Below are 27,661 nucleotides of genomic sequence, written 5' to 3' on the forward strand. Positions count from 1 at the left end.
TGAAATTCGTTTGCTACACATTGCAATCAATTTATTTAAACTAATAACACGTTAAACTAGTTACTTGAATATTTTATATGAAAGTTGAATAACATAAGTTGTATGTAGACAAAATTACTAAATATATAGATCCTTGGTTGTTCTTATAAATGTCCGATTGCCATAGTCAGGTTGTTGTCTGATAGAATATTTCAGGAAAACAAATGTTCATAATCAGGTTTTTATTTTATTTACAGCAATATTTGTATGGAAAAGAAACAAAATATTTGACTTTCAATGACTTTATCAATAAGGAACTGGTGCTCTTCTCAAATTCTGATAATGAGAGGTCAATTCCTTCTCTTGTGGATGGTAAGTCTTGAGCTGTCATAATAAAATGCACTGTTTTATTTGTTAGTTCAGAGCATAACCTTTGTTTTCCAACTAAAATATCAAAATGCAAAATAGGATTGTCTATAGGTCAATTCACTGTTTTCCCTTATTATTGTGCCTGGCCTTCATGATAAATTGCAATATGTAGATTTGTTGTCAATCAGTTGATGACCAATGGTAAACAGAATAGCGCAGAGAAATCGGGGACATTGAGTCCATTTTGCCTCTGGTGATTCCTTGAAAGCTATGCAATTTAGTTCTGGGCTTGATTTACCTCCCACTGCTGGTTGTGTTTTCAGCAGCAAGAGGAGGGTGTCACATAAAATAGAGTAGGCGTCTAGTCCACTATCTTCCCATCCCTGAGGTTACCCCATAATTCAGATGGTGGGTGGATGCTAAAAGCAGCCAGATGCCCACCATATTTTAAATAATCAGTTAAAGGTTAACTGAGTCTATTAAAAGCTCAGTTGATCCTAATGTCACACAGTCTGTGTCACAACATAGTTGGCCAGGAAGGGCACCAAGTTTTTATTTTAAAGTTCAAGAGGGAGGTTACTGCCTTTATCGTATGCCCATACACATCAGTAGAACCCTGCAAAATGTAGTACACCTCCAACCCTTCCTTCTTCCCAGAACAGACTTTAAAACTGACCCCTCACGCCCCTCGGTAAAGTTGCCAAACCTTCTCTGCTCAATATTCCTCATTTATCTGGATCTGAGATTCCATTGGACCTTTCTTGGGGGTCAGCATACTGGTTTCAGCCCCAACAGTACTGAACTTTGGAGCTACTAGAGAATCAGATTTGTGTTTGGAAGTTACTATTGGGTTTGCTTCCCCTTCCGCATCAGAAAGTGCATTTCAAATTATTAATCTTCTAGTTTCCTCAAAATAAAATCATGATATATGGGTAAATAGTTTTATTTAGTTATTCACCAAGATTGAGTTACGAGTACAGGTTGGAATGAACAGAAAAAGTATTTTGTAAGTTGTGTCAACATCTGCACGTGAACCAAAAAGAATCAATTCTCTGTGACTAAAATTGGTGTCCGGTTATTTAAGTTCATATTTTCTGAGATGGTGTACTCCAGTAGGTTTAAATGTATGACATGGTGTTTTACTGAGTAATATAATTAGAGGACACAATGTTCTTAAGGTATTATCACTGCACTGTTGATCCAGAGGCCTAGGTAATGTTCTGGTTCAAATCCCACCGTGGTAGATGAATTTGAACTCAATAACAATCCAGAATTTAGAGTTTACTAATGACTGTGAAGCCACTGTTGATTGTTAGACGGGGCAGAGACCCATCTAGTTCACTTATTTCTGCCATTGGGCCTACGTGTGACTCCAGACCCATAACAATTAACTGCCCTCTAGGCATCGAGGCATGGGCAGTAAGTGCTGGCTTGGTCAGTGTCTCCCTCATACTGTGATCTTACCCCGTGTAAAAAGTGCAAATTTCACTTCAGTGCCTTGTTTGGATTAATCGAATTTGTTTCATTCTATATATTCTTTAATTAAGGATTGAAACCTGGTCAGCGCAAAGTTTTATTCACCTGTTTTAAACGAAATGACAAACGTGAAGTCAAAGTTGCTCAGTTGGCTGGTTCAGTTGCTGAAATGTCAGCCTATCATCATGGTGAGGTAAGACTTAGTTAATTGGTATGAGTTTTTCTCCACGTTTATAGAAAAATGTTTACCAAGGAAATAATTCATGATAATTGCAAATTCATGTTCTGGTGAATTTTATGCCATGTATCAAATTCCTACTTTGGAAAAGAGCTAAGCTTTTGGGTTATAAATGTGAATTTTCAGCGCTTGTATAAGTTAAAATTGACTAAATAAAGTTTTGCCCTTTTTACTTCAGTAGAAGTTTGATGTCCTCCTCTGAAGTCCAAAAGAACTTTAAACAGCTGAGGCCTGCCTCGTGGAATTGAAACTTCTGTCTTTTTTTAACTAATGTGCAGGTGCTGCTCACAATGAGTACCACCCATGTGAAGTAATCTTTCAGTGTGCTATAGATCGTTCAGCAGTGTATCAACTTGCAACCTGGATGTCATAAATGCAAGTACCACTCAGAAAGTTATGACATTAAATCACAAAAATTGCTACTGTTGGTCAAAGAAAGGCACCCTGACTGTACATGATTTCAACATATACTTAGCTCCATCACTATTAAAGGGCATGTTTTGAGTTTTCCTACTCCTAACGTCATCAACTCTATCATTGACAGAAGTAATGCAACATATCAAGCAGAAAGCTCACTATCTTATCATGGCAATCCAATGTGAGCAATAAATGTGACCATGGCAGCACTATCTGTATCTCATGAATAAATAAATAAATAGCCACCAATGGTTATTAATAATGCATGAGGTTGAATCTCCTTATAATTTGGCTATCATTGTCTGGGTGTTGAAACAGTAGGTTTCTCTCAGTGGGCTATGGTAAATTTTCTTATGTAACCATCAGCCGCTCACCTTATTAATTATGCATCAGTGCTTCGTGACACCCTTTTTGAATTGTGAGTTTGGGGTCAAGAATGTTCACTGCTGCTGGGATCTTCTTGCAATGATGTACGATGCTACATCTAAGCCACAGTAATGCATCACTTCAAATGTTGCAGTCAAGGAATGGTCATTCAAAATCTGAAGCCTTGCTGTTGTTATACAAGAGATGGTTGAGAAAACGAAGTTAGCACCTGGGCTCATTTACATGTTTTGTTGAACAGGATGATGGAGAGGAGAGCTGTCTTCTTTCCATTGGACCACAAAAGGCAACCATGATACTAGACACTGTCAGCCTGAACTGAGATGACCACCCGATTGCTGCAGAGATCCTGTGAGGCGAAGTATCCAGCAATGTACAAATAGGATGAATGACTTTGTGCGCTCCAATGGCTAAGTGCCAGTCTTCTCTCCACTATTTCATACTCACTGTAACTCTGCCATTGCGCATATATTCCACCACGTTCATTACTACTCACTGTTGCATTCAGTAATTTCACTCGTTAGCTTTGTCCCTCACTCAGCCATCTATGCAGAATGTATCTTATGGTTCTTAGCTTCATTTATTAGCACTCATTTAGTTACACTTACTTGGCATCCTTTTTTTAATTTCATTAATAGGATGAGGGCATCGCTGGATAGGCAACATTTATTGCCTATCCCTGATTGCCGAGAGGGCAGTTGAGAGTCGCACTCATTGCTGTCGGTCTGGAGTCACATGTAGACCAGACCTGGTCATGATGGCAATATCCTTCCCTAAAGGGCATTAGTGAACCAGATGGGTTTTTTTCTGACAATGTACAATGGATTCATGGTCATCATTAGATTCTTAATTCCAGATATTTTATTGAATTCAAATTCGAACCCAGGTCCCCAGAATATTATCTGGGTCTCTGGATTAGCAGTCTAGCGATACTATCACTCGGCCATTGCCTTCCCTTCATGGTTGCTCACTTATAATCCAGAAGATAGGACAGATTGTTCGTAATGGCAGATAAATTGGGTGAGAATTGTTGTGTAGAGATGCTGCATGCAATAGAGAGATTGGTATCCAAGAAAGTTGACAAGATATATGTGCAGTGGCACAGTTAGAATGAGTGTAAGGTAATGGAATGATGATGGCATTTACCGCTCTGACACGCAGAGGATCTTTGACTTTTTCATTTCATTTAACCCTCGGGACAACCCTGATGAAGACCAGCATCCAGGTCTAGGCTGTCTGTATTTGGTATCTTGACCTCCTCTGGTTGTCCATTGGAAAGAGGATGGCCAATTCTTTGTCACCCATCCACCAGGATCTCCAGGCCTCTATCTGAAAAGGATGGTGTCAGCATTCTTTCCTGAAACATCTGTTTCCTAAGGCGGTAATGTGTGAGGTAGTTTGTGGCTTGCAGTGTTTAATGTGGTGTTCTACTGGGCTTTAAGTATGTGTTAACAGTTTGTGTAGAGGAAGGTTCCAGCAATGTCAAGAATCGCGCCTCTCCTGCCACATTAATTGCATGAAAATGACCACAGATGCCAGTATTACATCTACTGAGCTGAACCACAGAAAATAATGTCAGAAAAGTCACTTTGACCTGATGCAGGATACCTGCCATTAAGCTCCACGTAAATAACATCTAGCCTAAAAATGGAAAACTTGAGCCAGTGATTTTTATGCATTTATTTGTTTGGGTCATTAGACTTGTTGATAAAGGAACAATATTTCAAAAAATCATTTGAAACTAATTTGATTCGTTTATCAATCAATTTTGAGGGTGAAATGTTTGTTCCCATAACGTTCCTACTCTGAAAGTCACATGTATCATATACCATTTAAGCATAAATGGAGTATTCAGTGGTAGCAAAAAATTTCTTAATTATACTTAAGTGAATGAATATTAAATCAGCTTTTCTTCCCTACATTGTGTTAACTGCTGCTTTAATTGATGTTCTCAGGCATCCCTTATGATGACAATTGTTGGATTAGCTCAGAACTTTGTTGGCAGCAATAATATTAATCTTCTGAAGCCAATTGGTCAGTTTGGTACAAGGCTTAATGGTGGCAAAGATGCTGCAAGTCCTCGATACATTTTCACTATGCTCAGGTTGGTGGAGAAGGAAATTTGTTTTTGAAATGATAGGAAAATTTATAATATTTTGGGGAGAGAGATTCTATTTTGAAAAGTCCTACTTTCTCCCTATGTACAAAGTTCTGTTTCTTTTTAAATATTGTGTTTCTTTTTGAGCACTTTGAGATATAGATTTTGAAGGAATTAAGTTGGAACCCCTAATGTTTGAAGATCACAAGTTTTATAGAAATTAATATGCTCACACCAAAGTTTGAATAAATACCTGCTTTTAGAACTTTGAAGCAGTACCAATATTTATTAGGAACTACACACCCTGAATTTCAAACATATTTACTTCATTCTTCACTATTTTGATTGGCTCCCAACTTTATCAATCTTTTCTGTTCCTTGTAGTATTTCACATTTTACTATTATCTTTACCTTTTACCATTGCCAATTACAAGAGCCATTTCCATGGAATTCAAAAAGTTGGTAATATCTCCAGATATTGGTACACAACCTGTCAAAGTTGTGCTTGAGCTAGTTTATATAAATTAAATAGTGATCATTAATTGTTTTCATTAGTACTTTGACTCGTCTGCTGTTTCCTGCAATGGATGATAACCTCTTGAAATACCTGGATGATGATAACCAGCGAGTTGAGCCAGAGTGGTACATGCCTATTATTCCTATGGTGCTAGTGAATGGTGCAGAAGGTATTGGCACAGGATGGGCTTGCAAAATCCCCAATTATGACACGAGAGAAATTGTTGATAATATCAGACGTATGCTGGATGGCGATGAACCATTGCCCATGGTAAGTCAACAATTTCCATTAACTAGAGTTTGTTGAGACGGTTGTTTTTAAGCCTCTTGGGTTAAAGAGTCCTTTTTCAAATGGATTACGAATCATAGATTTCCCTTACTACACAGTAGAAACTTATTGCATCACTGATTTGACAGCTAAATTCCTGGCTTTGTTTACATTTTAAACAAGCAAAATGATTGGTTGATCAGGGCTTTGCTCTGAAAAGTTAACCGTTCATCTATTTTGTTGAGTTAAAATGTATGTAGTGCATGTGTGTATTCTTCATGAATGAAAAGAGTAAGGTGCTATATATTAATTTATATATCTTGCAGGATGCAGGCAAATGTTCCAGGCTGAAAGTCAACATTAATTGATGTATACACTATAGCAATACCTCTCCCGATCACAGTCACTTGCTGTCAGCTCTCTCCTGTCATGCAGAATAAATATTGGTTTTCCCCTTGAATTGGTATTCTTGCAAAATATCCTAATGAGTACAAGATTAGAAACTTTGACAAAATGTGTCTTTTCTCAGCAAAATATAAATTCTGTACCACAAAGTGACCACAAGTTCTTTTACATTATTCCACAGAGTCTTCACAAAGTACAGATCTCTGTGAGTCTTTGTTTTAATTAGTTCTTTGGGTGGAAGCATCACTGGCAAGGCTGGCATTTACCTGAAAATATGAACAGGAGCAGAAGAAGGCTATTTGATTCCAAGAGTCTGCTCTGCCATTTAATAAGATTGTGGCTGATCTCTGTTTCAGATACCACGTTAAAAGTCGCAAAAGCCTAAAGTAAATTCTCAACTCTACTCTAAATGGTGACTCTTACCCTTTCTATGTCTAACTTGTCAGTTTCCTCTTTCCTCAGCTCCAACAGAAATGCACACAGGCTATGTGCCCTGTTCCAAAAAGACCTACTCATTACTCTCACATAATAGACCTCCTCTGAATCACTTCTAAATGTATTTACATACTTGCTTAGATAAAAACTCCAAAACTATACTCAGTATTTGAGATGTGATCTCATTAATGCCCTCCTAACTGATACATGACATCCTTTATTTTAGTTCCTTTCCTCTTGTAATAAAATATGGCATGGCATTGGCTGCCCTGATTACATGCTAGACCTGTACATTAACTTCCTGTGACTCATGCATTAGAGCACCTGGTTGCCTCTGCACTTGGAATTCAGCAGTCATTCTTTATTTAAGCAGTACCCTGCTTTTATTTACTTCCTGCCCGAGTGAACAACTTTACATTTTCCTGTGTTATACTCCATTTGAATGATATCTGCTCACCAGGATGTTGCCAGGCTTTTCTTATGAGGAGAGACTGGATAAGCTCGGTTGTTTCCTTTGTAGCAGGGAAGATTGAGGGGGGACCTGACATTGCTGTGAAAGGTTATGAGAGGCATGGACAGTGTAGATAGAAATCAGCAGAGTTGGGGAAAAACTTTTCCATCCAAAGGGTGATGGGGGTCTTCCATACATTGCCTGGGAGGGTAGTAGAAGTAGATAATCTCACAACTTCTACAAGAAAAAATACTTGAGTGAGCAGTTGAAATGCCTTAGCATTTAAGGCTGTTGGTCAAGTGCTGTAAGGGGAACTAGTATAGACCTCGTGTTGTTTTGGCAGTAGAGACCCAATGGGCCTCTGTGCTCTATGACTTAATGACACATACAATCTATGTATGATCCAACTGCAAGCTATTTTTCTTCTTCTTTATATGCTTTCCTATCGCCTATCTTAGTGTTACCTGCAGTTGAGCTACCATGCATTTGCTCCTTTCAACTAAGTCATTTCAGTGAGTTGCAAAAAGTTGAGTCCCCAGCACAGACCTTTTCAGTATTCGATTCTTTGCAACCTGCTATTGGCCCGGTGATGTTAACTCTGTTTTCTGCCAAACTGTCAATCTTCTATCCACGCTAGTATTTTATTCCCTTCATGATCTTTTACTTTTGTATTAACCTTCGATGTGACTCCTTCCAGAAATGCCTTCTGGAAATCCAAGTACAATATGCTTCCATTTTTCCTTTTATCTAAATGCTGTTCTTCATAAAACTATAATAAATGGGTTAAATTTTATTTCCTTTTCATGAAACCATGTTGACTCTTCCTGATAATCTTAAGTTTTTCTTAGTACCCTGATGTTCAGAGAAGGTTCACCAGGGATGATCCCAGTATGTAGGGATAACCTTAAGCAAAGGATAAGCAGATTGGGACGGCAATCGTTGGAGTTTAGGAGAATGACAGCTGATCTCATTGAAATGTATAAGATTCTTAAGGGGCTTGACAGGGTGTGGGTAGTTGCCCTTCATGGGAGAGTCCCAAGACCAGTAGGCATAATCTAAGACTAAAAGGATGTCAATTTAAGACTGAAATGAAGAGGAATTTCTTCTCTCGGTGAGTTGAGAGCCTTTGGAACTCCTTGCTGCAGCAAGCAATGAAGCCTGGGATAGGTAGATAGATTCTTGATCCAGAGAGGAAAAGAAAGGAAAATGTTCGTGAAGAATGTCAGATTAGCCATGATTCTATTGAATGCTGGAATAGGCTCAAGGACCCTAGCAGCCCTCCCCCATTCTATTTATCATGTTCTTTATAACGTCTTTAATGATCAATTCTTACACTTTACCAATGAAGGGCATCAAATAAAATGCCAATAGTGTCATGTTTTCTGTCTCCCTCCCTCCCTTAACTTGTTAAAAGTTTGGAACTTTTATTGAACCTGGGAAGCATTGGAAAATAACAGCAACGTATCTACTACCTCACTAGTTGTTTCTTTTAAGACCCAAGGAAGAACCCAGAGACCGCTCACAGCTCCATCAGTTTACTTAGTACTGCTTCCCTACTAATTTTAATTTCACTAAGTTCCTGTTCCCTTTTCACCTCCTGATTTACAATTATTGCAAGAATGTTTTTATACCCTCTGTAGTGAAGGCAGAAACAAATTATTTGTTAAGTTTGTCTGCCATTTCTTTATTATTAATTATTAACAGTTCATCCTGTCTCGAAACGACTAACACTGATTTTACTTAATCTTTTCCTTTTTAAGTACCTGCAGAAACTCTTGCTGTCCATTTTTACATTTTTAGCTAGCTTCCTCTCATAATCAGAATTTTGTCATCTTGATCATCCTAATTGTTCTCTGCCTTTATTTATATTCTGACCAATCATCTGATCTGCCAATCATTTTGAGTAGATATTCACTTTTTCCTCAGTGTCTGACACTTTCCTTAACTTCACTAAATGATGGATCCTCTGTTCTGAATTTTTTCTGTTGGTGAATATATTTATTAAGTATTCTAAAATATCCCCTTAAGTGCCAGCCTTTGTGCCTCTATTAATTTATTCCCTAGCCTAATATTGCCCTTTCACTTCAGGTAGCTCAGCTTTCATGTCTATATAGATATCTTTATTGAAAGTTTACGTTCATGCCTTTGATGCAGTCTTTAAAAGTGGATGTAAAATACAAACAATATTGTGGACACTATTACCTAGGGGTGCCTTTACTCTGATATTACGATCTGTCATCATATCCTTTGATATCGCACAATACCAAGTCTAATATAACTTTCTCTTTGCATGTTCCCAGACCATGCTGCTCTTAGAAACTACACCCTGATCACCTTAAGTTAAATTAACTCAAACTTTTGCATAAATACTATTCTTGATCAACAGTGCTACCCCTCCACATTTACCTGGCTTCCTATTCTTTTTCAATGTCATATACTCTTCAGGATTCAGGACCCAATCCTTGTGATCCTGCAGCTATGTCTCCATGGTGAACTGCTCACTAAGCCATTTCTTAGTTAAGAGTCAACCATTGGTGCGGAAATGGAGTCGCATGTAGGCTAGACTAGGTACAGACAGAAGATTTCCTTCCCTGAGGAAGGAAGTTAGTCAGCCAAATGTTTTTGCACAATAATGCAATAGTTTCATGCTCATTATAAATGAAATTAATATTTTATTCTAAATTTTATTTATTAATTGAATTAAAACTTCCCCAGCTGCACTGGCAGGATTTGAGTTCATATGTATTCAGTGTTACTCTGGCCCTTAAGATTACTTGTCCAATAATATTACCACAGTGCTACCATCCCAGTTCGAAACAATTGTCCTCATAATTGAATCACCAGTAAGAAATTTGTTGGAAAGAATCTTGTAACTTGGGAGATTCTATTTTAATTAATAATTGTTCAAACTTATTTAACAGCAAGACTTGTAAACATTCATTTTTACAGATAGCTTGCATGGCAATTCTACTGATGTATATATGTTGATTTGTTTCCCAATAGCTTCCTAATTACAAGAACTTCAAGGGTACAATTTTTGAATTGGGTGCTAATCAGTACATCATTAATGGTGAAATTTCAGTTTTGGATACCACAACAATAGAAATTTCTGAACTTCCAATCAAGACATGGACTCAGGTAACTGGAGTTTTCAGACCTTGTTGCTGAGCAGTACTTGTTGCATAAGAATAGCACAGGAAAGATTTTAAACAAGATCTTACTGTCAATTTACAAGTCAGAGTGAATTTTTTGTAGTTGCTGCCTGTTTTCATGGATTTTTGTAACAGTATTTGGCTTGTAATCAACTGAGGAATGGTTGTAATTATTACTAGGCTGTTTATTTTTAGGGATATTTGATTATATCAGCATTGTTTTGAGACTATATTTGCACGAGGTTTGTATCTGAATACTTTGGGTTTATAAAATACTTAAACTTTTATTTACCAAATAACTCAATGAGGTCATTTCCCATTACTGTTATATCTTATACAGACTTACAAGGAACAGGTACTAGAACCAATGTTGAATGGAACAGAAAAAACGCCATCACTGATCACAGGTTACAAGGAATACCACACAGATACCACTGTACGTTTCATAGTAACAATGACTGAACAGAAACTGGCTGAGGCAGAAGCAGCAGGACTGCACAAAGTCTTCAAACTAAATGTTCCCCTCACGTGCAATTCAATGGTACAGTAATTTGTTTTTTATGTATGTTGCAATTTTTGTTTATGAAAACTGACAATCACAGTACAGTACAGCAATCACAGTACAAATCCATCTGTTCCCAGAATCGAGAGTACTCTATTTGTTCTCCTGGGTGGGGTACCAAAAGCTCTAGGATCTGTGAGACCTGTACTTCGGTTTCTGCTGACCAGAAAAAATGCAGCAGGCTGTCAAAGACTATCTCCCTCTAATGATTTTTCATCACCTCCTCTCGCCTGCACAACTTGAAGACATATATGATCATTAATGCATTGGTGAAAATTTTCTTTGTTCAGAACCAACAGCAAAAAAGACCTTTGGCAATCTATTAGTCTCCAGAGGCCAGTCGTTTTATTAGTTTGAAGTATGTGCATTGACGCACATGACACTAATGTTACTGATAAGCAGCTTCATTGTTGATTCTGAACTACAGGTGCAGTAGCCTTAAACACTGATCATGTTATAGAATTGTGTCTTTAAATTTATTTTATCCTTATTTTCTTTCTTTCTAACTGGTATACTTTTTTTCTTTGTGTTGACATACTTATTTGTCTGTTCCCTACATTTTCACTTCCCCATTTAAAATTATCCTCCTTTGCTCATGTGGTCTTCCTGATAATGCCTTGATGTTGACTGAGCTGGAGAGCTGACTGGGGGAACAGAGAGAGCTTCTCCATCACCTGATTATGATAAATGGGAGAGCGTTACTTCAAGGAATGATGGTGGATAGACAATGTCAAACGGTATATGGAGGAACTGCAACAATTGTTCCTTCCTGGTTGGCGCTAAACAAAATGGGAAAAGTGGCCTGACCATGGCTAAGGAGAAAAATTGGGGATAGTATTAAATCTAAGGAAACGGTGTATATATATTGGCCAGAAAAAAAACAGCAGATCTGGGGATTTGGAGCAGTTTAGATTCCAGCAAAGGATGACATTGGACTGATTAAAAGGTGGGAAATAGAGCTAGAGGAAGCTTGACGAGGACATACAAAATGATTGAAACAGTTTCTATAGGTATGTGAAGATAAAAAGATCAATGAAGACAATTTTACGTTCCTTAGAGTCAGTTATAATGGGAAACAAAGAGATGGCAGACCATTTAAATATTTATTTTTGGTTCTGCCTTCACAAAGGGGATACAGATGAGGTCCCAAAAATGTGGGGGAGGACTGTCTTTTGGGAAGGAGGAACCGAAGGAAATTAGTATCAGTAGGGCAATGATTTTGTGGAAATTCTTGGAATTATAAACTGATAAATTTCTAGGGCCTGATATCTCCATCCCAGGCTATTTAAGGAAGTGGCAGTAGAAATAGCGAATGCATTGGTGGTTATGTTTCAAGATACTGTGGACTCTGAAACAGTTTCTATGGAGTGGAGTGCAGTTAATGAAACTCCATTATTTAAACAAAATAGAGTGAAAATAGAAAATTATAGACCAGTTGGCCTGACGTATATTGGCAGGAAAATATTAGAGTCCATTATAAAAGATGCAGCAGAGCATTTGCGAAAACAGTGACTGGATTGGACAGAGTTAGCATGGATTTACAAATGGAAAGTCATGCTTAATGAATCTGCTTGAATTTTTGAGGATATAACTAGTAGAGTTGATAAGGGGAGCCAGTGAATGTTATTTTACTAGGCCTTCGCAAAGGTTTTTGAAAGATCTCGCATATAACATTAGCATGTAAAATTAAAGTGACGGTAGTGCAGTGATGTGGATGTGAACTTGTTGGCAAACAGGAAACAAAAAGTAGAAATTAACAAGTTTTTTTTTCCTCAGTGGCAGGCAGTGATAGTGGGGTCCAGCAGGAATTGGTGCTTTGACCCCAGCTGTTTACAGTATATAGGAATGATTGCAGATGACACAAAGCTGGGTGAGTGGTTGAGCTGTGAGGTGGATGCAGAGACACTCAACAAGTTGAGTGAATAGGCAAATGCATGGCAGATGAAGTTGAATGTGAATACATTTGAGGTTATTCACTTTGGTAGTAAAAACAGAGGGACGGATTATTATTTGAATAGCAATAGATTGGGAAATGGGGTGTGCAATGAGATATGGTATTCCATGTACACCAGTTGCTGAAAGTAAATGATGCTGCTGCAGGCAGTGAAGAAGGTAGATGATATGTTGGCTTCATAGTGGGAGAATTTGAGTACGTGTAGAGATGTCCAGCTGAAATTGTACAGAGCCTTGATGAAGTCACAGTTGAAGTATTGTGTGCAATTTGGCTTGTTTGGAATGCAACAAAGGTTTACCAGATTGATTCCTGGGATGGCAGGATTGGCATATGATAAGAGATTTTTAAAATTCATTCATGGGATGAGGGCATCATTGGCCAGGCTAGCATTTATTGCCCATCTCTAATTGCCCAACCACATTGCTGTGAGTCTAGAATCACATGTAGGCCAGACCAGGTAAACTTGGCAGAGATAATGGGAACTGCAGATGCTGGAGAATCTGAGATAACAAAGTGTGGAGCTGGATGAACACAGCAGGCCAAGCAGCATCTCAGGAGCACAAAAGCTGACGTTTCGGGCCTAAATGAAGGGTCCAGGCCCGAAAAGTCAGCTTTTGTGCTCCTAAGATGCTGCTTGGCCTGCTGTGTTCATCCAGCTCCACAGTTTGTTATCTCGGGTAAAGATGGCAGTTTCCTTCACTAAAGGACATCAGTAAACCAGATAGTTTTTTCCAGCAATCGACAATGGCCATCATTAGACTCTTAATTCCAGAGTTATTTTTCATTGAATTCAAATTCCACTATATGCTACAATGGGATTCGAACCCAGGTTCCCAGAATATTACCTAGGTCTCTGGATTAACTGTCCAGTGATAATACCACTAGGTTATCGCCTTACCCTTGGATCAATTAGGACTGTATTCACTGGAGTTGAGAAGAATGAGGGAGTGGGTCTCATAGAAGCCTGTAAAATTCTAAAAAGGCTAGATATGGTAAATGCAGGAAGGATGTTTCCAATGACTGGGGAGTCTAGAACTAGGGTCACAGTTTAAGGATAGGAGGGAAGGTATTTAAGTTTGAGATGGAGAGAAATTTTTCAAGCAGTGCGGTGAGCCTGTGGAATTTTCTCCCACAGAAATTAGTTGAAGTCAAAATATTGAACGCTTTCAAGAAGAATTAGATATTGTTCTTGGGGCTAAAGGGATCAAAGGGTATGGGAAGGAAGAGGGAACAGGACACTGAGTTGGTTGACCAACCATGTTGATGTTGAATGGTGGAGCAGGCTTAAAGGGTCAGATGGTTTATTCCTCGTCCTATTTTACATATTTCGAAACTTCTCACAAAGGTGTTTATGACTAGAGCAGATTGAGACAACTAATCTTTAAGAGTCCCTAAGGACCAGGTGAGACAAAAATGCTTGTCTAGCATCCTTAGACATAAACCTGTTCCTTCCTCCCAATCCCCATCTGCCGGTGTCCCAATGCCACTGAAATTAATATGAGTAAAGTATTTGATCTGACCAGGTTCTGCTTAAATACTGAGAATGTATAGAAATGAGATTGGGCCATGAACAACATCCCTAGATACTCTGGGTTTGCTCAACTACTTTTTTTTTTAGGTGCTATTTGACCATGTTGGATGCCTGAAGAAGTATGAAAATATACAAGACATACTGAAAGAGTTCTTTGACCTACGGTTTAAATACTATGGTTTAAGAAAGGATTGGCTTGAGGGATTACTAGGAGCAGAATTTGGAAAATTAAGCAACCAGGCTCGTTTTATCTTGGAGAAGATTGAAGGCACATTGGTCATTGGTACGTCTAAGAGTTGAAGTAGCTTGTATTTTTGTGTTATCATTCTCCAAATGGGGATGTTGGTCAAAATTTTGAACACAAACATCGGGGTTTTTTTTGTATTTGGATATCCCAACATGTTCTTTCAATGTTGTTTTAATACAATATTTTAATATAAAATTAAAGTACAAAATCCTGTTTGAACTTCAAGTTATTTAATATGCAAGAATATCTCTTCATTTGATAGGCTATAAGCCTTAATAATCCATTGTATAATCATCTTACTCCACAGAAAACAAACCAAAACGTGAACTGATCCAGTTACTGCTCGACCGAGGTTACGATTCAGATCCTGTGAAAAGCTGGAAAGAATCTCAGGATAAGGTGATATGCCAGTGACTTAAGTTGTTACTTGAGCGAATTGCAACAGTGCACTTGTCATAAAAAAAACCTTTGAAATTATGATTTGTAGAAGTGGATCTATTACGGTTTAAAGTATCTTGAATAACAAAACACTGTATTTAACAGCATCTTTAAAAAAGCAAACATTTGATGGCACTTCACAGTCACATTATTGAACTAAATTTACATAGAGTATAAGGATAGTGCTAAAGCATTATTGAAGGAGTACTTCTACGGTCTCCTTTTAAGGGAAACCAGAGATTCAAACAGGAAATTCCAGAGCTTGGGAGCTCGGACATGATTTGAAATAATCGAGTGATTGAAATTTAGGATGTTTAGGAGACAGAATTAGACGACCACAGTGATTCAGGAAGATTTTGACACATGGGCTGTCTAGCTTTGAATGAGCTCAAATTTATGCAGGGTGCAAGAGTAAGACGTGGCATTTTTGGTGATTGAAAATATATAGGATCAGAAATTTGGCTCAGAATCAAACAAGATGAAACGATTGGAAATAATTGTAATTATTTCCTGAATTTCTGCAAAATTTTTTGTATAATTTTTTTAAGAACAGCTTGTTATGAATTCCTTGAAACTACGAAAGCTGCACTTTATATAAGATGATGTCATATATAAGATGGGATTTACAGGCAATGTCAAATTCTGAAGTACTATTGAAATGCAGTTGAGATAAGTTGCAATATATTAATTCACACTAAAAATTGCAGATTTTAAGTGTGCATTAAACATAAATCTTTCTGATACACCTTGAATGTTGTTTTTGTTTGCAACTCTCAATATTCTTCAACTATCATCAACTAGTAGATATGAATATTTGCTGGATTGCTATGTAATTTTAAAAATTCTGAAGGAAATAATGAAAGAATTTTGATTACTCTGTGGGATTTAATCGAAGCTGTATAGATGCAGGCAGTGGTGCTACATGCTTACAGCACCAAGTTTTAATGGTAACCTATAACTGCATAAATATATTTCCTTGCTGGCAGTATCTGTTACTTTAGTAATTGAAAGTTTTGCAAATTTGTTTTTTTTCCATGACTGGGAGAGTACCCATGGTGGGATTTTGAACATGGGGAGAATCAAGGTGTCAGTTTGCAAACTTAATTCATCTGCTTTGAGATGGAAGTTCAGATCTCAGCTAGATGTGGGGAGTTACTTTTAAATTAAAGATACACTACATTTTCTGGAATAACCATTTTTTAATTGCTGTTGACAGGAGCAAGAATCTGAGCTGGAAAATACAGAAGAAGAGGAATCTACCACTTCATCTGGGGCAGATTTCAACTATCTTTTGAATATGCCTTTGTGGTATCTGACCAAGGAAAAGAAGGATGAACTGCTTAAGCAGAGAGATGTCAAAGTAGGTTTCTGTAGACTAATAGAGACAGACATTGATGTTCTGTATCCAATCAGTATTTGCCTTCAAGCAGTAGCTACCGTGATACCATTGTATTTGTTTCTAAATTAATGCCTCAAAGCCATGGAACTCCTTCCCACAAAATAGACTGCAGTGGTTCAAGACGATAGTTCACCATTACCTTCCCAAGGCTAATTGGGGATCAGCAATAAATACTGTCCTAAGCAGTGCAGGCCACATCACATGAGTAAATGTTAATATTTTGTACTTATGAACTGATGTTGCAAATGATCCAAACATGACAAGAAGGAAAATAGATCATTTTTTGTCCTGTTGGGCAAGAATAATCAAGGGGTATCCTTTGCCCATGCAGTAGCAAATGTTGGGCCCTTTACTCAGCAAATAAGAGGCCTAGGAACCATTTGAGAGCCCCCTCTAAAAAGTTAACTTCCCATTCGGCAAGCTTGCAGTGCATGACTCAGAAAACAGGTGTTAATTCTATTTCATGGTCTGTATTTCCAAACTCTCTCCCTAGGAAAAAGAATTGAAATCTCTGAAAAGGAAAAGCCCGGCAGACCTATGGAAGGAAGACCTGGCGGCCTTCATCGAGGAGCTTGAGGTGCTGTAACTGTTACTGCTTGTTTGGAAATGCATTTTATTAATGCAATTATAAAAATGTTTTAAATTTGAATTGCTTCCTAATTTTCTCTCATCCCTGCCCTTGCTCTTCATACTGATCTTTGTGAAAATATTGAATTATTTTAGCAGTTGCAAGTTTTTTAGAAATATTTAGCACAAGATAATTAGCATGTTCATAGTAAAGGAAGATATTACTTAGTATGGATCTATAAACTGCAATAATTATACTTTCAACTGATTCATTCAAGAGCAAAATATTTGCAGGGCACATTGTGCACTCTGTTCTTTTAAGTGATGTCCTTGATTCCTACTATCCATTGATGTCAGGAATTATGCAGATTTAAGCTACATTAAACACTTCTGATAATGCAAATTAATATGTTAGTTGTTGGGAAATGAGTGCTATCAAAATAGCTACACTTTTTTTATTCAATCTAGTACATAATGTGAATTTCTGTAAAATGTCTGCTTTCTTGACTTGTTCTCTGTAAATGCTGATGTGTAGGCAACGTTTTTGACTTGCATCTGCTTTGCTTTTTGCTGATAATTTCATGGAAGGAACCTGAAGTAGATGTTATATGGTGCCAGTGACTTATTTGGTCACCACCTGGACATGGGTGCTGGTTTTGCACTGAAATTTCCTGCCCTCAAAAGGTTGCAACAAGGATCGATTTCAAGTCTCTATTTCGTTGCTGCTGTTAGGTGTTTCTTTATGTCTCCTTATACCAGCTCCCTTATGTTAACTGACACTCGCTAACATAGGTGTTGAGTTTACTAATTGATTTTGCATTGTACTGAGTGAAAGATTGAAATATTAACTGAGTGGGGATGGAATACTGTCACTCAACAAAATAATTTGCTAGAAGTAGATAAGATATTATGTTTTATTTTCTTCGATTCATTGTTCAGCCCCAAAAATATATGGAAAATAGGTCTTCATCTTCTAACTCAAGAGATCAGTGTATTTTCTATTTCTGAAACAATTTCCTTTTGTTTTATTCAGCGTGTGGAGATGCAGGAGAAAGATGATGAATTGGCTTATGTTGGTAAAGCTGTTAAAGCTAAAGGTGGTAAAGGTAAAGTGAGGAAGCTGCAGTTGGAAGAAACTATGCCATCTCCTCAAGGCAGAAGAGTTGTCCCCAGAGTTACTTCTGCAATGAAGACAGAGGCCACTAGGAAAAATATCAAGAAAAAGGGAAAGGTGAGTTTATCTACTTCTGGTGTATTGCTAAAGATGATTTTAAAAATCAGTTAAGAGATTTGAACAAATGGCCATGCAATCATCAACATTAAAATGGTTTTGCTATTGTGATTAAACCTTGATGCTGTTATTAATATACTGTACAAGACAATCCTACACCTAACAGTGAACATTAATTTGTTTACATGCTGCAATTGATATTGAAATTTAATGTTCAATGAAATTACTGCGTTAAACCTCTAGTATTACTGATAATTTTACATCTGTTTCCCAGTGGCAGTGGTAAATTGCATGATAATTAGTGAACAAATATTGGCTTGATCCTTACCCCTTTTGCTTAGATTTTTTTGTTCACCTTTACTAACAAACAAAAACAAATTCCTTAAATGATTGCTGAAAGGTAAAGTCATGATCAATACAGTGTGTTGTGCTGTGAACTGGGTGCTGGATATGCGCTGTACTTATGCGTATTGTATTTGTGAAGTGGAAGGAAACAGAATTCTGACAATCAAAGAAACTGCGTAATTTGGTGAGGCATCTGCATATATCTGATTTTAGCTGAACCCACAAGTCTGATTTACTTCTTGCAATTTGCAAACTATCTTGATTTTTATTCTTTTATTGCATAACTTTTGATTGAAATAGCTTTAATGTCGCTTTTTTGTTGCTTGTTGTGGTATAAATGTTGTAATATTACATACTATCAAGTGATATATTCAAAATTCCATTTGTTTCAAGCCTATTTTTGATCTTGTTAACCTAAGACCATAAGACATAGGAGTGGAAGTAAGGCCATTCGGCCCATCAAGTTCACTCCACCATTTAAATCATGGCTGATGGGCATTTCAACACCACTTCCCTGCACTCTCCCCGTAGCCCTTGATTCCTTCTGAGATCAAGAATTTGTGGATCTCTGCCTTGAAGGCATCCAACGTCCCAGCCTCCACTGCACTCTGCGGCAATGAATTCCACAAGCCCACCACTCTCTGGCTGAAGAAACGTTGTCTCATTTCAGTTTTAAATTTACCCCCTCAAATTTTAAGGCTGTGCCCACGGGTCGTAGTCTCCCCGCCTAACGGAAACAACTTCCTAGCGTCCACCCCTTCGAAACCTGCAGTGTGAGACAGTTGTTTTTGTAGTGTGATTTTCGATTTGAGTTTTTTTAAAATCTTGGATACTCGACAGGGTGAAACAGATTCTCTTGCTGTTAAGATGGAGTTTGGTGATAAAGAGGCAAGTTCTCCTGAACATGTTAGCCTTGCAGAACGAATTTCCAAGAAAGTGAAAACTGAAGCAGGTGGGTATTTTTAAATTATCACAATGGAGCATTCTCAACTTTAATTTCTTACTTGAACCCAATTGCAGCCACCCTGCATAGAGGTTTTGGATATCTTCTCACTGGGGCAGGCAGAGAAAGTAGTAGCAGTGGACTATCTGGGGATTGGCAATAATTGTTCATGTTGTATTTAACAGAAGAAGTGTGCAGAATATTTGGTGGACCATGTAGCTTGTATTTAATACTTGGCTGAATATAAATTGACTTGGAAATTGCAGCACAGAACCAAACTGACTGGAATTGCCTGCTGTTGTTTGATATCAAAATTCTGTTTGCTGAAAAGATAACAAGACAGCCCAGCTGAATTTTCAGAGAAAGGCCACTGCATCTTCCTCCTTTTTGAAGGACAGTGGCTGGCTTTCCTCCAAAATCAAGTCGCCAGATATGGAAATCATGCCTAGTGACAACTGGTTGTTAATCAGAAGCCAGTTTCGTCTCCATTCCATGAGGGGCACCATTTTCAATCCATTGGATAGAATGCTAGGGCTTTCAAAAACAAGATCAAATAATTTTTATGGTACTTGCCATCTATAATCTTGCAATGAACTGATTTTATGAAGATGTAACCTATTTGAATGAGCTTATTATGTTACTGAACAAACTCAACTTTCTTTTAAGGGACCAAGACAAAGCCAACAGCTCAGAAACAAACTAAACTTCAATTTAAACCTCTCGCAAAGAAAAAGAATCCCTGGTCAGATTCAGATTCAATGTCGGAATCGGATGGTGACTTGGAGGTTGTTGATCTTCCTCCCAGACAGAAACAACAAAGGGCTGCAGGTAGTGCTTTCCAATCCATTTTTGTGTTTAACACTTGATAGGGGCAACCTTTTAAGGATTTGTGAAGATTATTTGCAAATATTGGTCTTGTATGAATACACAGGTAGAAGTATATTAATTAAAAACTATCATGCAGAGTTGAATTCATCAATCATTTATATATCGTATACCAGAGGTCATGTTAGCATTCTTGAATCTTTGTAGACCATTTATTGTAATTATCCCCACAATACTATTAGAGAGGGAGGCCGAAATCAAAAGGTGTTGCTGACTCTCGGGAGTGTCAGAACATCTACTTTCTTTTATTCTTTATTCATTCACGGGATGAGGGCATCAGTGTCTTGGCAGTATTTATTGTCCATCCCTAATTGCCCAGAAGGCAGTTAGGAGTTAACCACATTAGCTATGGTTCTGGAGTCACATATATGCTAGACCAGGTAAGGATAGCAGTTTCTTTCCCTAAGGACATTTCAGTTTTTTTTTAATTGAATTCAAATTCTGCCTCGTGCTGTGGTGAAATTCAAATCTAAGTCCCCAGAACATTATCTGCGTCTCTGGGATTAACAGTCCAGCAATAATACCATTAGGCCATTGCGTCTCCCAGGAGGACTGGAAAAAGAAAAAGAGAATTGCACTGACAGCATTAACAGTCAAAATATGCCTGCCAAAATGCTTGCATTCATATGAGAAAATGGCCATTTCATCTACATTCTAGAAAACAATTGGCATTTGTGAAACTGCAATGAAGCAAGAATGGTTGCTTCTGACATTGAGTAACAAAGCACAAAGGAGACAGTTGTGCCTGATGGAAGCCAATTAACTTAGTAGCAGATGTTGATGAGGGTAGTGTTTTAACACAATCATTCAACAGCTTCACTCCATCACGGAGATAGAAGTGAATTGCTTACTAATGATTACACAGTGTTCAGTTCAATTGGTAAGTAACATTTATGCTATGTAACTGCCAGACTTCGGGAAGGATGAGGGCACTTTGGTGAGAATGCAGAACAGTTTATGACAATGGTTTCAGAGGGGAGAAACATCAGTTACAAAGGTTGATTAGAAAAAATTGGACTACTCTTCATTGCAGATCAGAAGGCTGAAAGGAGAATTGATAGAAGTTTTCAAAGTCATGACTAAATCTGAAAAGAACGGATAGAAGGAACGTGTTCCTGCTCTTAAAAGGATCAAGAAGGAGAGGTTGCAGATCTAAAGTAATTTGCAAAAGAATGAAATGCCATGTGAGAAAAATACTGTATTACACAGTTAGTAGTTAGCGTTTGGAATATACTGCTTGGAAGTGTAGTAGAGGTAGGTACAGTCAACATATTCAACAGGGCAGTTTATGAATGCTTCTATTCAAATAACACAGGGTTACAGGGAAAGGACTCGAGAATTCACTTAAGTCCTAATGCTCATTTGGAGAACAGGTGCATAGACAATGGACCAAAGTTACTCCTTGTGCACCATAATAATTATGATGAACCTTCCACAGCTTTTAATTTGTGTGTCTCCAAAATTAACTCTTGCACAATTTTAAGTAACCAAGATCAAACTTGCATAGAAAAGCAGCAACTGACAGTAACTAGTTGACATCATTTAGGGATTTAATTCTTTCAATAATACACATGTATTTGGAGATTTGCAACAAACCTAACCTCTTGACATATTTACGAACCCCATGATAGCCTGGTCAGCAAGGTTGGATCACATGGAGTACAGGGAGAACTAGCTATATGGATGAAAACTGGCTCAAAGTTAGAAAACAGAGGGCGGTGGTGGAGAGTTACTTTTCAGACTGGAGGCCTGTGACCAGCAGTGTGCCAAAATGATCGGGGCTAGGTCCACTGCTTTTTGTCATTTATGTAAATGATTTGGATGTGAATATGGAAGTTATGGTTCGTACATTTGAAAATGACACTAAAATTAGAGGTGTAGTAGACAGAGAAGAAGTTACCTCTGGGATCTTAATTAGATGGGCCAATGGTCTGAGGAGTGGAAGATGGAGTTTAATTTAGATAAACATGAGGTGCTGCATTTTGGAAAGGCAAACCAGGGCAGGACTTATACACTTAATGGTAAGGTCCTAGGGAGTGTTGCTGGACAAAGAGACCTTGGAGCAGGTTCATAGTTCCTTGAAAGTGGAGTGGCAGGTAGAAAAGATAGTGAAGAAGGTGTTGTGATATGCTTGCCTTTATTGGTTAGTGCATTGAATATAGAAGTTGGGAGGTCATGTTGCGGCTGCAAAGGACATTGGTTCAACCGCTTTTGGAGTATTGCATGCAATTCTGGTCTTCCTCCTATCGGAGGGATGTAGTGAAACCTGAGGGTTCAGAAAAGATTTATGATGTTGCCAGAGTTGGAGGGTTTGAGCTATAAGGGGACATTGAATAGGCTGGGGCTATTTCCCTGGAGCATCGGAGGCTAGTGGGGGGTGACCTTATAAAGGCCTATAAACTTATGAAGGGCATAGATAGAATGAATAGAAAAGATCTTTTCCCTAGAGTAGGGGAGTCCAAAATTAGAGGGCATAGTTTTAAGATGAGAGGGGAAAGATATAAAAGGGACCTAAGGAGCAATCTTTTCATGCAGAGGGTGGTGCAGAATGAGCTTCCAGATGAAGTGTGGAGGCTGGTACAATTACACTATTTAAAAGGCATCTGGATGTGTATATGAATTGGAAGAGAGGAATATGGGCCAAATGCTGGCAAATGGGACTAGATTTATATAGGATATCTGGTCGGCATGGACAAGTTGGACCAAAGAGTTTCTCTGTCGCATATCTCCATGCCTATATTAAAAGAATGTTTAATAATCATTAATATTTGGCTACGTGCATGAATAGGAAACGTTTGGAGGGATATGGACCAAGAGCAGGCGGGTGGGGCTAGTTTAGTTTGGGATTATGATCTGATGGACTGGTTGCACCAAAGGGTCTGTTTCTGTCCTGTAAGCCTTAATGACTCTATGATAGAAATAGCATCCTTCACTGAAATCAATGCTCAATAATGCCTTTGCCACTATTTTCTTTCTTTCTATGATCTTCAGTTTTCTAAAAACCTTCCCTGATGGTGCCGAAACTTTGGCACTGTAACTTCCTTCAAATGGATTTCCCAAAAGAAACATGCCATACTAGAACTTCAAACTCAAATGCACATTTGTGTACTTAAATCTTTGACCTTTTCTTGCTCTGCACAAATTAATTTGTATTTTCCCACTCACTTGCTTATATTCTTAATTTGAGCTTTTCAAGTGAAATTTATTTTGGTTTATTTCAATATGTTTTCTATTCCCTATTTACGACAGCTTCAAAGGCTAAATACGTGCTTGGATCATCTGATGAGGATGATGATAATGGTGATAAAATGATGAGTGAAGAGGAGAGTGGTGATGAATTTCATATTTCTGACAGTGGTACTGAATTCTCCAAACCAAAGGCAAATTGTACTCTTAAGTAAGTATGAAAATTAGATTTAAAATCAATGATGAATTTGTTCAAGGAAATTAGATGTCTTACAATTGCTCATAATAAATGTAATATTTTTGTGCAGAAAAGCCCAGTCAAAGCCTTCAGCAAAATCTATTCCACAGGAGAGTGAAATTTTCCAATCATCACAGGCATCTTCGAAAACATGCAAGTGAATCTTTGTTTCATCAGTAGTAATTTTAAAGAGCTATCTTTTCAAAAAAGATCGGATAAAGAACTATTTGTTCAGTTTGTTTTTTAATCAAGAAATTAGTGTATTCATAATATCTGGTCAACCTCGAGTTTGAGTTGTAATCTGTGTTGTATTTCTTGGCCAGCTGACTTCCGATATAAAATTAACCTTTTGTGCCTTTGGGTTAGAAGTGAAAACTGGTTATAATTGTTTCCTGTTTGCCATCCACTGATTTGTTACTGTATGAACAAATGTGCTGATCAAAACTCGTGGAGCCATACCCTGACAAGATAATACTTTCGCAAACAAGATAGTGTATAATTCTACCCAGAGTTGTTAAGCATCGTGCTTTATGTATAAAGTGCTTGCAAACTAATAGAAACAAGCTTCATTACTTGAGTTCGTCAGTGGTTAATGTTACAATTACATATTTTATAAAGGATCCTGCCTACCCATGATTGTGAAATCGTTAACTCAAAGTCAATGCCATACCAATGAGGGTCAGATTTTTCCCTTGCTCTGGACTTGTTACAAATGTTAAGATTCAATTGCAGCATTGTGCCACAATTGATAGATAATTTGCCCCAGCATTCTTTACTCATTAGTTAGAAGGTGATCTAAATGATTTATGTCCTACCATTTTGTTTTCCGGTGTGGCATCTGCTGTTTTATTGAAGACCATAAAGAGCTTCCTGCAGCAAATAATGTTAAAGGAAAAGATGGGCGAAAGAAATTTAGAAACTGACTTGTAATTAAAGTGTTGTCTGCAGTAACTTGAATTTAGTGGAGTCTTATGGAAGAAGCATCCAAGTACAATTATCACTGATACAATATGAACAGTTTTGATTTTTTTTAAAAACCATAGTGCTTCTTAGAGTTGAGTTAGCATTGAGATATGACGCCTCCAAAATGCTGTGAGTGTCTTTCTAAATGTAAATGCCCAGGTCAATGCATACACATATTTGTATTTATTTGATGAACTTATAATATTTTGGTAATCCTGCAAAACTGCTAAAATTGCTTTGCTAACTGTAACCCAGACATAGGTTTCTAAGGTGTTGTTTCTCCTACTGAGAAAAAATATCAGCACTCCCTGTTTAGAAAACATAATTAATATGCAAATATATCTTTTTTGACAAAATTTGGGATCTTGACATTCATAAAATAAAACATTCCTAACCTCAAAATCTATTATTGTTAACACAGCTGGGGAGGACATGGAAAAGAATATTCCTCAAGTTGTTGATGAGTCTTTATCCTCTTCTGATTCTGTTAATGAACCTGAAGATCCTCCAATCCATTCCAACACTTCTAAACCAACAGCAAAGAAAGCAACAGCCAAACCAGCTGGTGAAAAGGCAGCACCAAAAAAACGTGTTCTTGGCAAGAAATCCACCAGTGTTTCTAAGAAAGGCAAGTGAATCTATTCTGATAAAGATCTGGCATGGATTGCAATCTGCTTGGTTCTTCAATCTAATGTGACAAAATAGCTTCCCGTAATTGTGCAGAAGATAACAGAAATGAATCCAATTTTATATTTTCTTTTGGATCCAAGTTGAATTTCGAGTAGTGTCCATGGTTAATGATTAGTAATAATATATGCATCCATTTAAAATTTGTTCTTATGGTTGAGACCAAAAGTCAAGCTGCCATTACTATTGAAAGTATCTTTTGATTTGATAATTGAATAGTTGAGTTTGTAATCTAAATACTTTGTTAGTCTTTGAAATAACTGATCCCCTGATTGTTTGAGAGATTTGTATTGGGCTATCTGCATTGTTCATGCAATGAGTTAAAACAAAACTGGTTTCCTAATTTGCAACAATGACAATATGTCTAAAACGTGTTCTTAATTTGGCATAAAGCATTTTGAGAAGCTTGATTGTTGTAAAAGCTGCTACGAGATGGCAAGTCTTTCTTTTTAATATCCTCTCCCCAGGCACAACAGTCAAATCTAACTTAAATAATTTTTTTTTATTTTAATAAGGCCATGCCTTGAAAAGGCTGCAGGAGATAGTACTGAGATCATTTTCTTTTTGGCTGAGTCACCTATAAATGAAATGAGCAGACAGAATATTGAACTATTCTCAAGTGACAAGAAGCACCTGTCTTTCTGAATATGGCACTGTCTGGGTGTAAAATAAAATAGTTTGAAGGACAAAGGCAGCACAGTGACTCAGTGGTTAACATTGCTGCCTCACAGCACCAGGGATGCAGATTTGATTCCAGCCGTGGGTGGCTGTCAGTGGAGTTTGTATGTTCTACCCGTGACTTTGTGGGTTTTCGCTGTGTGCTCCAGTTTCTTTGCACAGTCCAAAGATATGCAGGTTAGGTATAGCCACGCGAATGTTCATAGTGTCCAGGGATGTGCATGCTAGGTTAACTAGCCATGATAAATGTGGTAATACAGTGGAGTTTAATGGGATGTTCTTCAGGGGACCGTGCAGACTCAGTGGGTTGAATGGCATCTTTCAGCACCCCTGTAAGGTTCTTATGATACAAGAAGTAGTTTATTTAATTCAGGTAGCCTCCTTCACCCCTTGTGGTTTCCCAGTTTTCCTCCAGCGTTCTAGTCACGTCCAGGCAAAACGGAAGTTGGCTCCTGGTGAAAACCCAATTATGGGATTTGGCTGTACTCCCCAGCCAGGGAAGAAACACGTTTTACTGTAAATTTATTTTCATTTAGCCTCTGTAATAAAGTTACAAAAACGTTAATCATGAGTAATTTTCAAAGACTAATGATTACGCCTAATCTAAAATCTAATCATTTACAGATGAAAACCAACCTTCTATCTTTGATGCTCTCACCAAACAAAAGGCTGCTCCAAAATATTCCAAGACTGCTATGAAAGCAAAAAATAAAACATCGTCTGATGATGACAATGTCACAAAGAAAGCTGCACCAGCAAAGGCTAAAAAAGCTAAAAGAAAGAAGGACTCTGACTCAGATTCAGAATTTGATTTTGGGTTGAAGCCTGCAAAGACTACTGCAAACAAAGTAAGTATTACTGGTGTTGAAACTGCTGAGTCAGTTAATTGGCTGGTTCACTTTTTACCATCTAAAATACCCAATGCTTTTCTTTAAGGTTTGAGATAAAATCTGAATATAATAGAGGTTTATTGTCTAACATAACTTCATAGACAAAATTGATAATTATAGCCTGTGTATACTTCTATTTAATCTGTTAATGAAATTGTGTGAAAGCAGAAAGGGAGGGGATGCTGTGGGTGCAAAAGTATAGTGGTATTTTCCTGGAGTTGTAATCTAGAGATCCAGATAATGCTGTGGGGTTGGGGGTTCAGTTCTCACAACGGAAGGTAGAATGTGAATTCAATTTTAAAAATCTGCAATTAAGAGCCTAATGATGGCCATGAAACCATTGTTGATTGTCATAAAAATCCATCCAGTTCACCAATATCCTTCAAAGGTAATCTGCTGGCCTTACCTGTACTGATCTACATGTGAAACCATACCCTAAACTGTCCACTAAAATGGTATAGCAAACTACTAACTTATAACAAATTTCCTATGAAGTCTGAAAAGAAATGAAGCTGATTGGAACTGCCCAGCATTGACCTAGTCACTGGAAACAGCAACAGCAAACCAGCCCTGTTAAGTCTGGAAAGTCCTCCTTACCAACATCTGGGGAATAATGCCAAAATTAGGGGCAGTAGGGGATGGGCAAGAAACGTAGGCTCAATCACTGAAGCCCACATTCCCAAAATTATCTTTTAAACAAACAGCAAAATGGCTTGATCATGACTGGGA

At 37.7% G+C, this 27,661-nt stretch overlaps 1 protein-coding gene across 1 annotated transcript in view; it reads left to right on the forward strand.

The window, feature by feature from the left end:
- top2a (DNA topoisomerase II alpha) overlaps positions 1-27,661 on the forward strand; it is a 62,656-nt gene that overhangs the window by 32,171 nt on the left and 2,824 nt on the right. Inside the window, exons 18-34 of the mRNA XM_048560677.2 lie at positions 237-351; positions 1,896-2,017; positions 4,819-4,967; positions 5,517-5,748; positions 10,040-10,174; positions 10,529-10,729; positions 14,323-14,518; positions 14,790-14,881; positions 16,137-16,280; positions 16,813-16,896; positions 17,920-18,117; positions 19,303-19,414; positions 20,072-20,233; positions 23,540-23,687; positions 23,785-23,867; positions 25,099-25,305; positions 26,667-26,890. Of these exons, the coding sequence (XP_048416634.1) occupies positions 237-351; positions 1,896-2,017; positions 4,819-4,967; positions 5,517-5,748; positions 10,040-10,174; positions 10,529-10,729; positions 14,323-14,518; positions 14,790-14,881; positions 16,137-16,280; positions 16,813-16,896; positions 17,920-18,117; positions 19,303-19,414; positions 20,072-20,233; positions 23,540-23,687; positions 23,785-23,867; positions 25,099-25,305; positions 26,667-26,890 (2,604 nt within the window). The remainder of the gene's footprint in view (positions 1-236; positions 352-1,895; positions 2,018-4,818; positions 4,968-5,516; positions 5,749-10,039; positions 10,175-10,528; positions 10,730-14,322; positions 14,519-14,789; positions 14,882-16,136; positions 16,281-16,812; positions 16,897-17,919; positions 18,118-19,302; positions 19,415-20,071; positions 20,234-23,539; positions 23,688-23,784; positions 23,868-25,098; positions 25,306-26,666; positions 26,891-27,661) is intronic.

This window comes from Stegostoma tigrinum, chromosome 31 (genome assembly GCF_030684315.1).
Source record: "Stegostoma tigrinum isolate sSteTig4 chromosome 31, sSteTig4.hap1, whole genome shotgun sequence".
Classification (NCBI taxonomy): domain Eukaryota; kingdom Metazoa; phylum Chordata; class Chondrichthyes; order Orectolobiformes; family Stegostomatidae; genus Stegostoma; species Stegostoma tigrinum.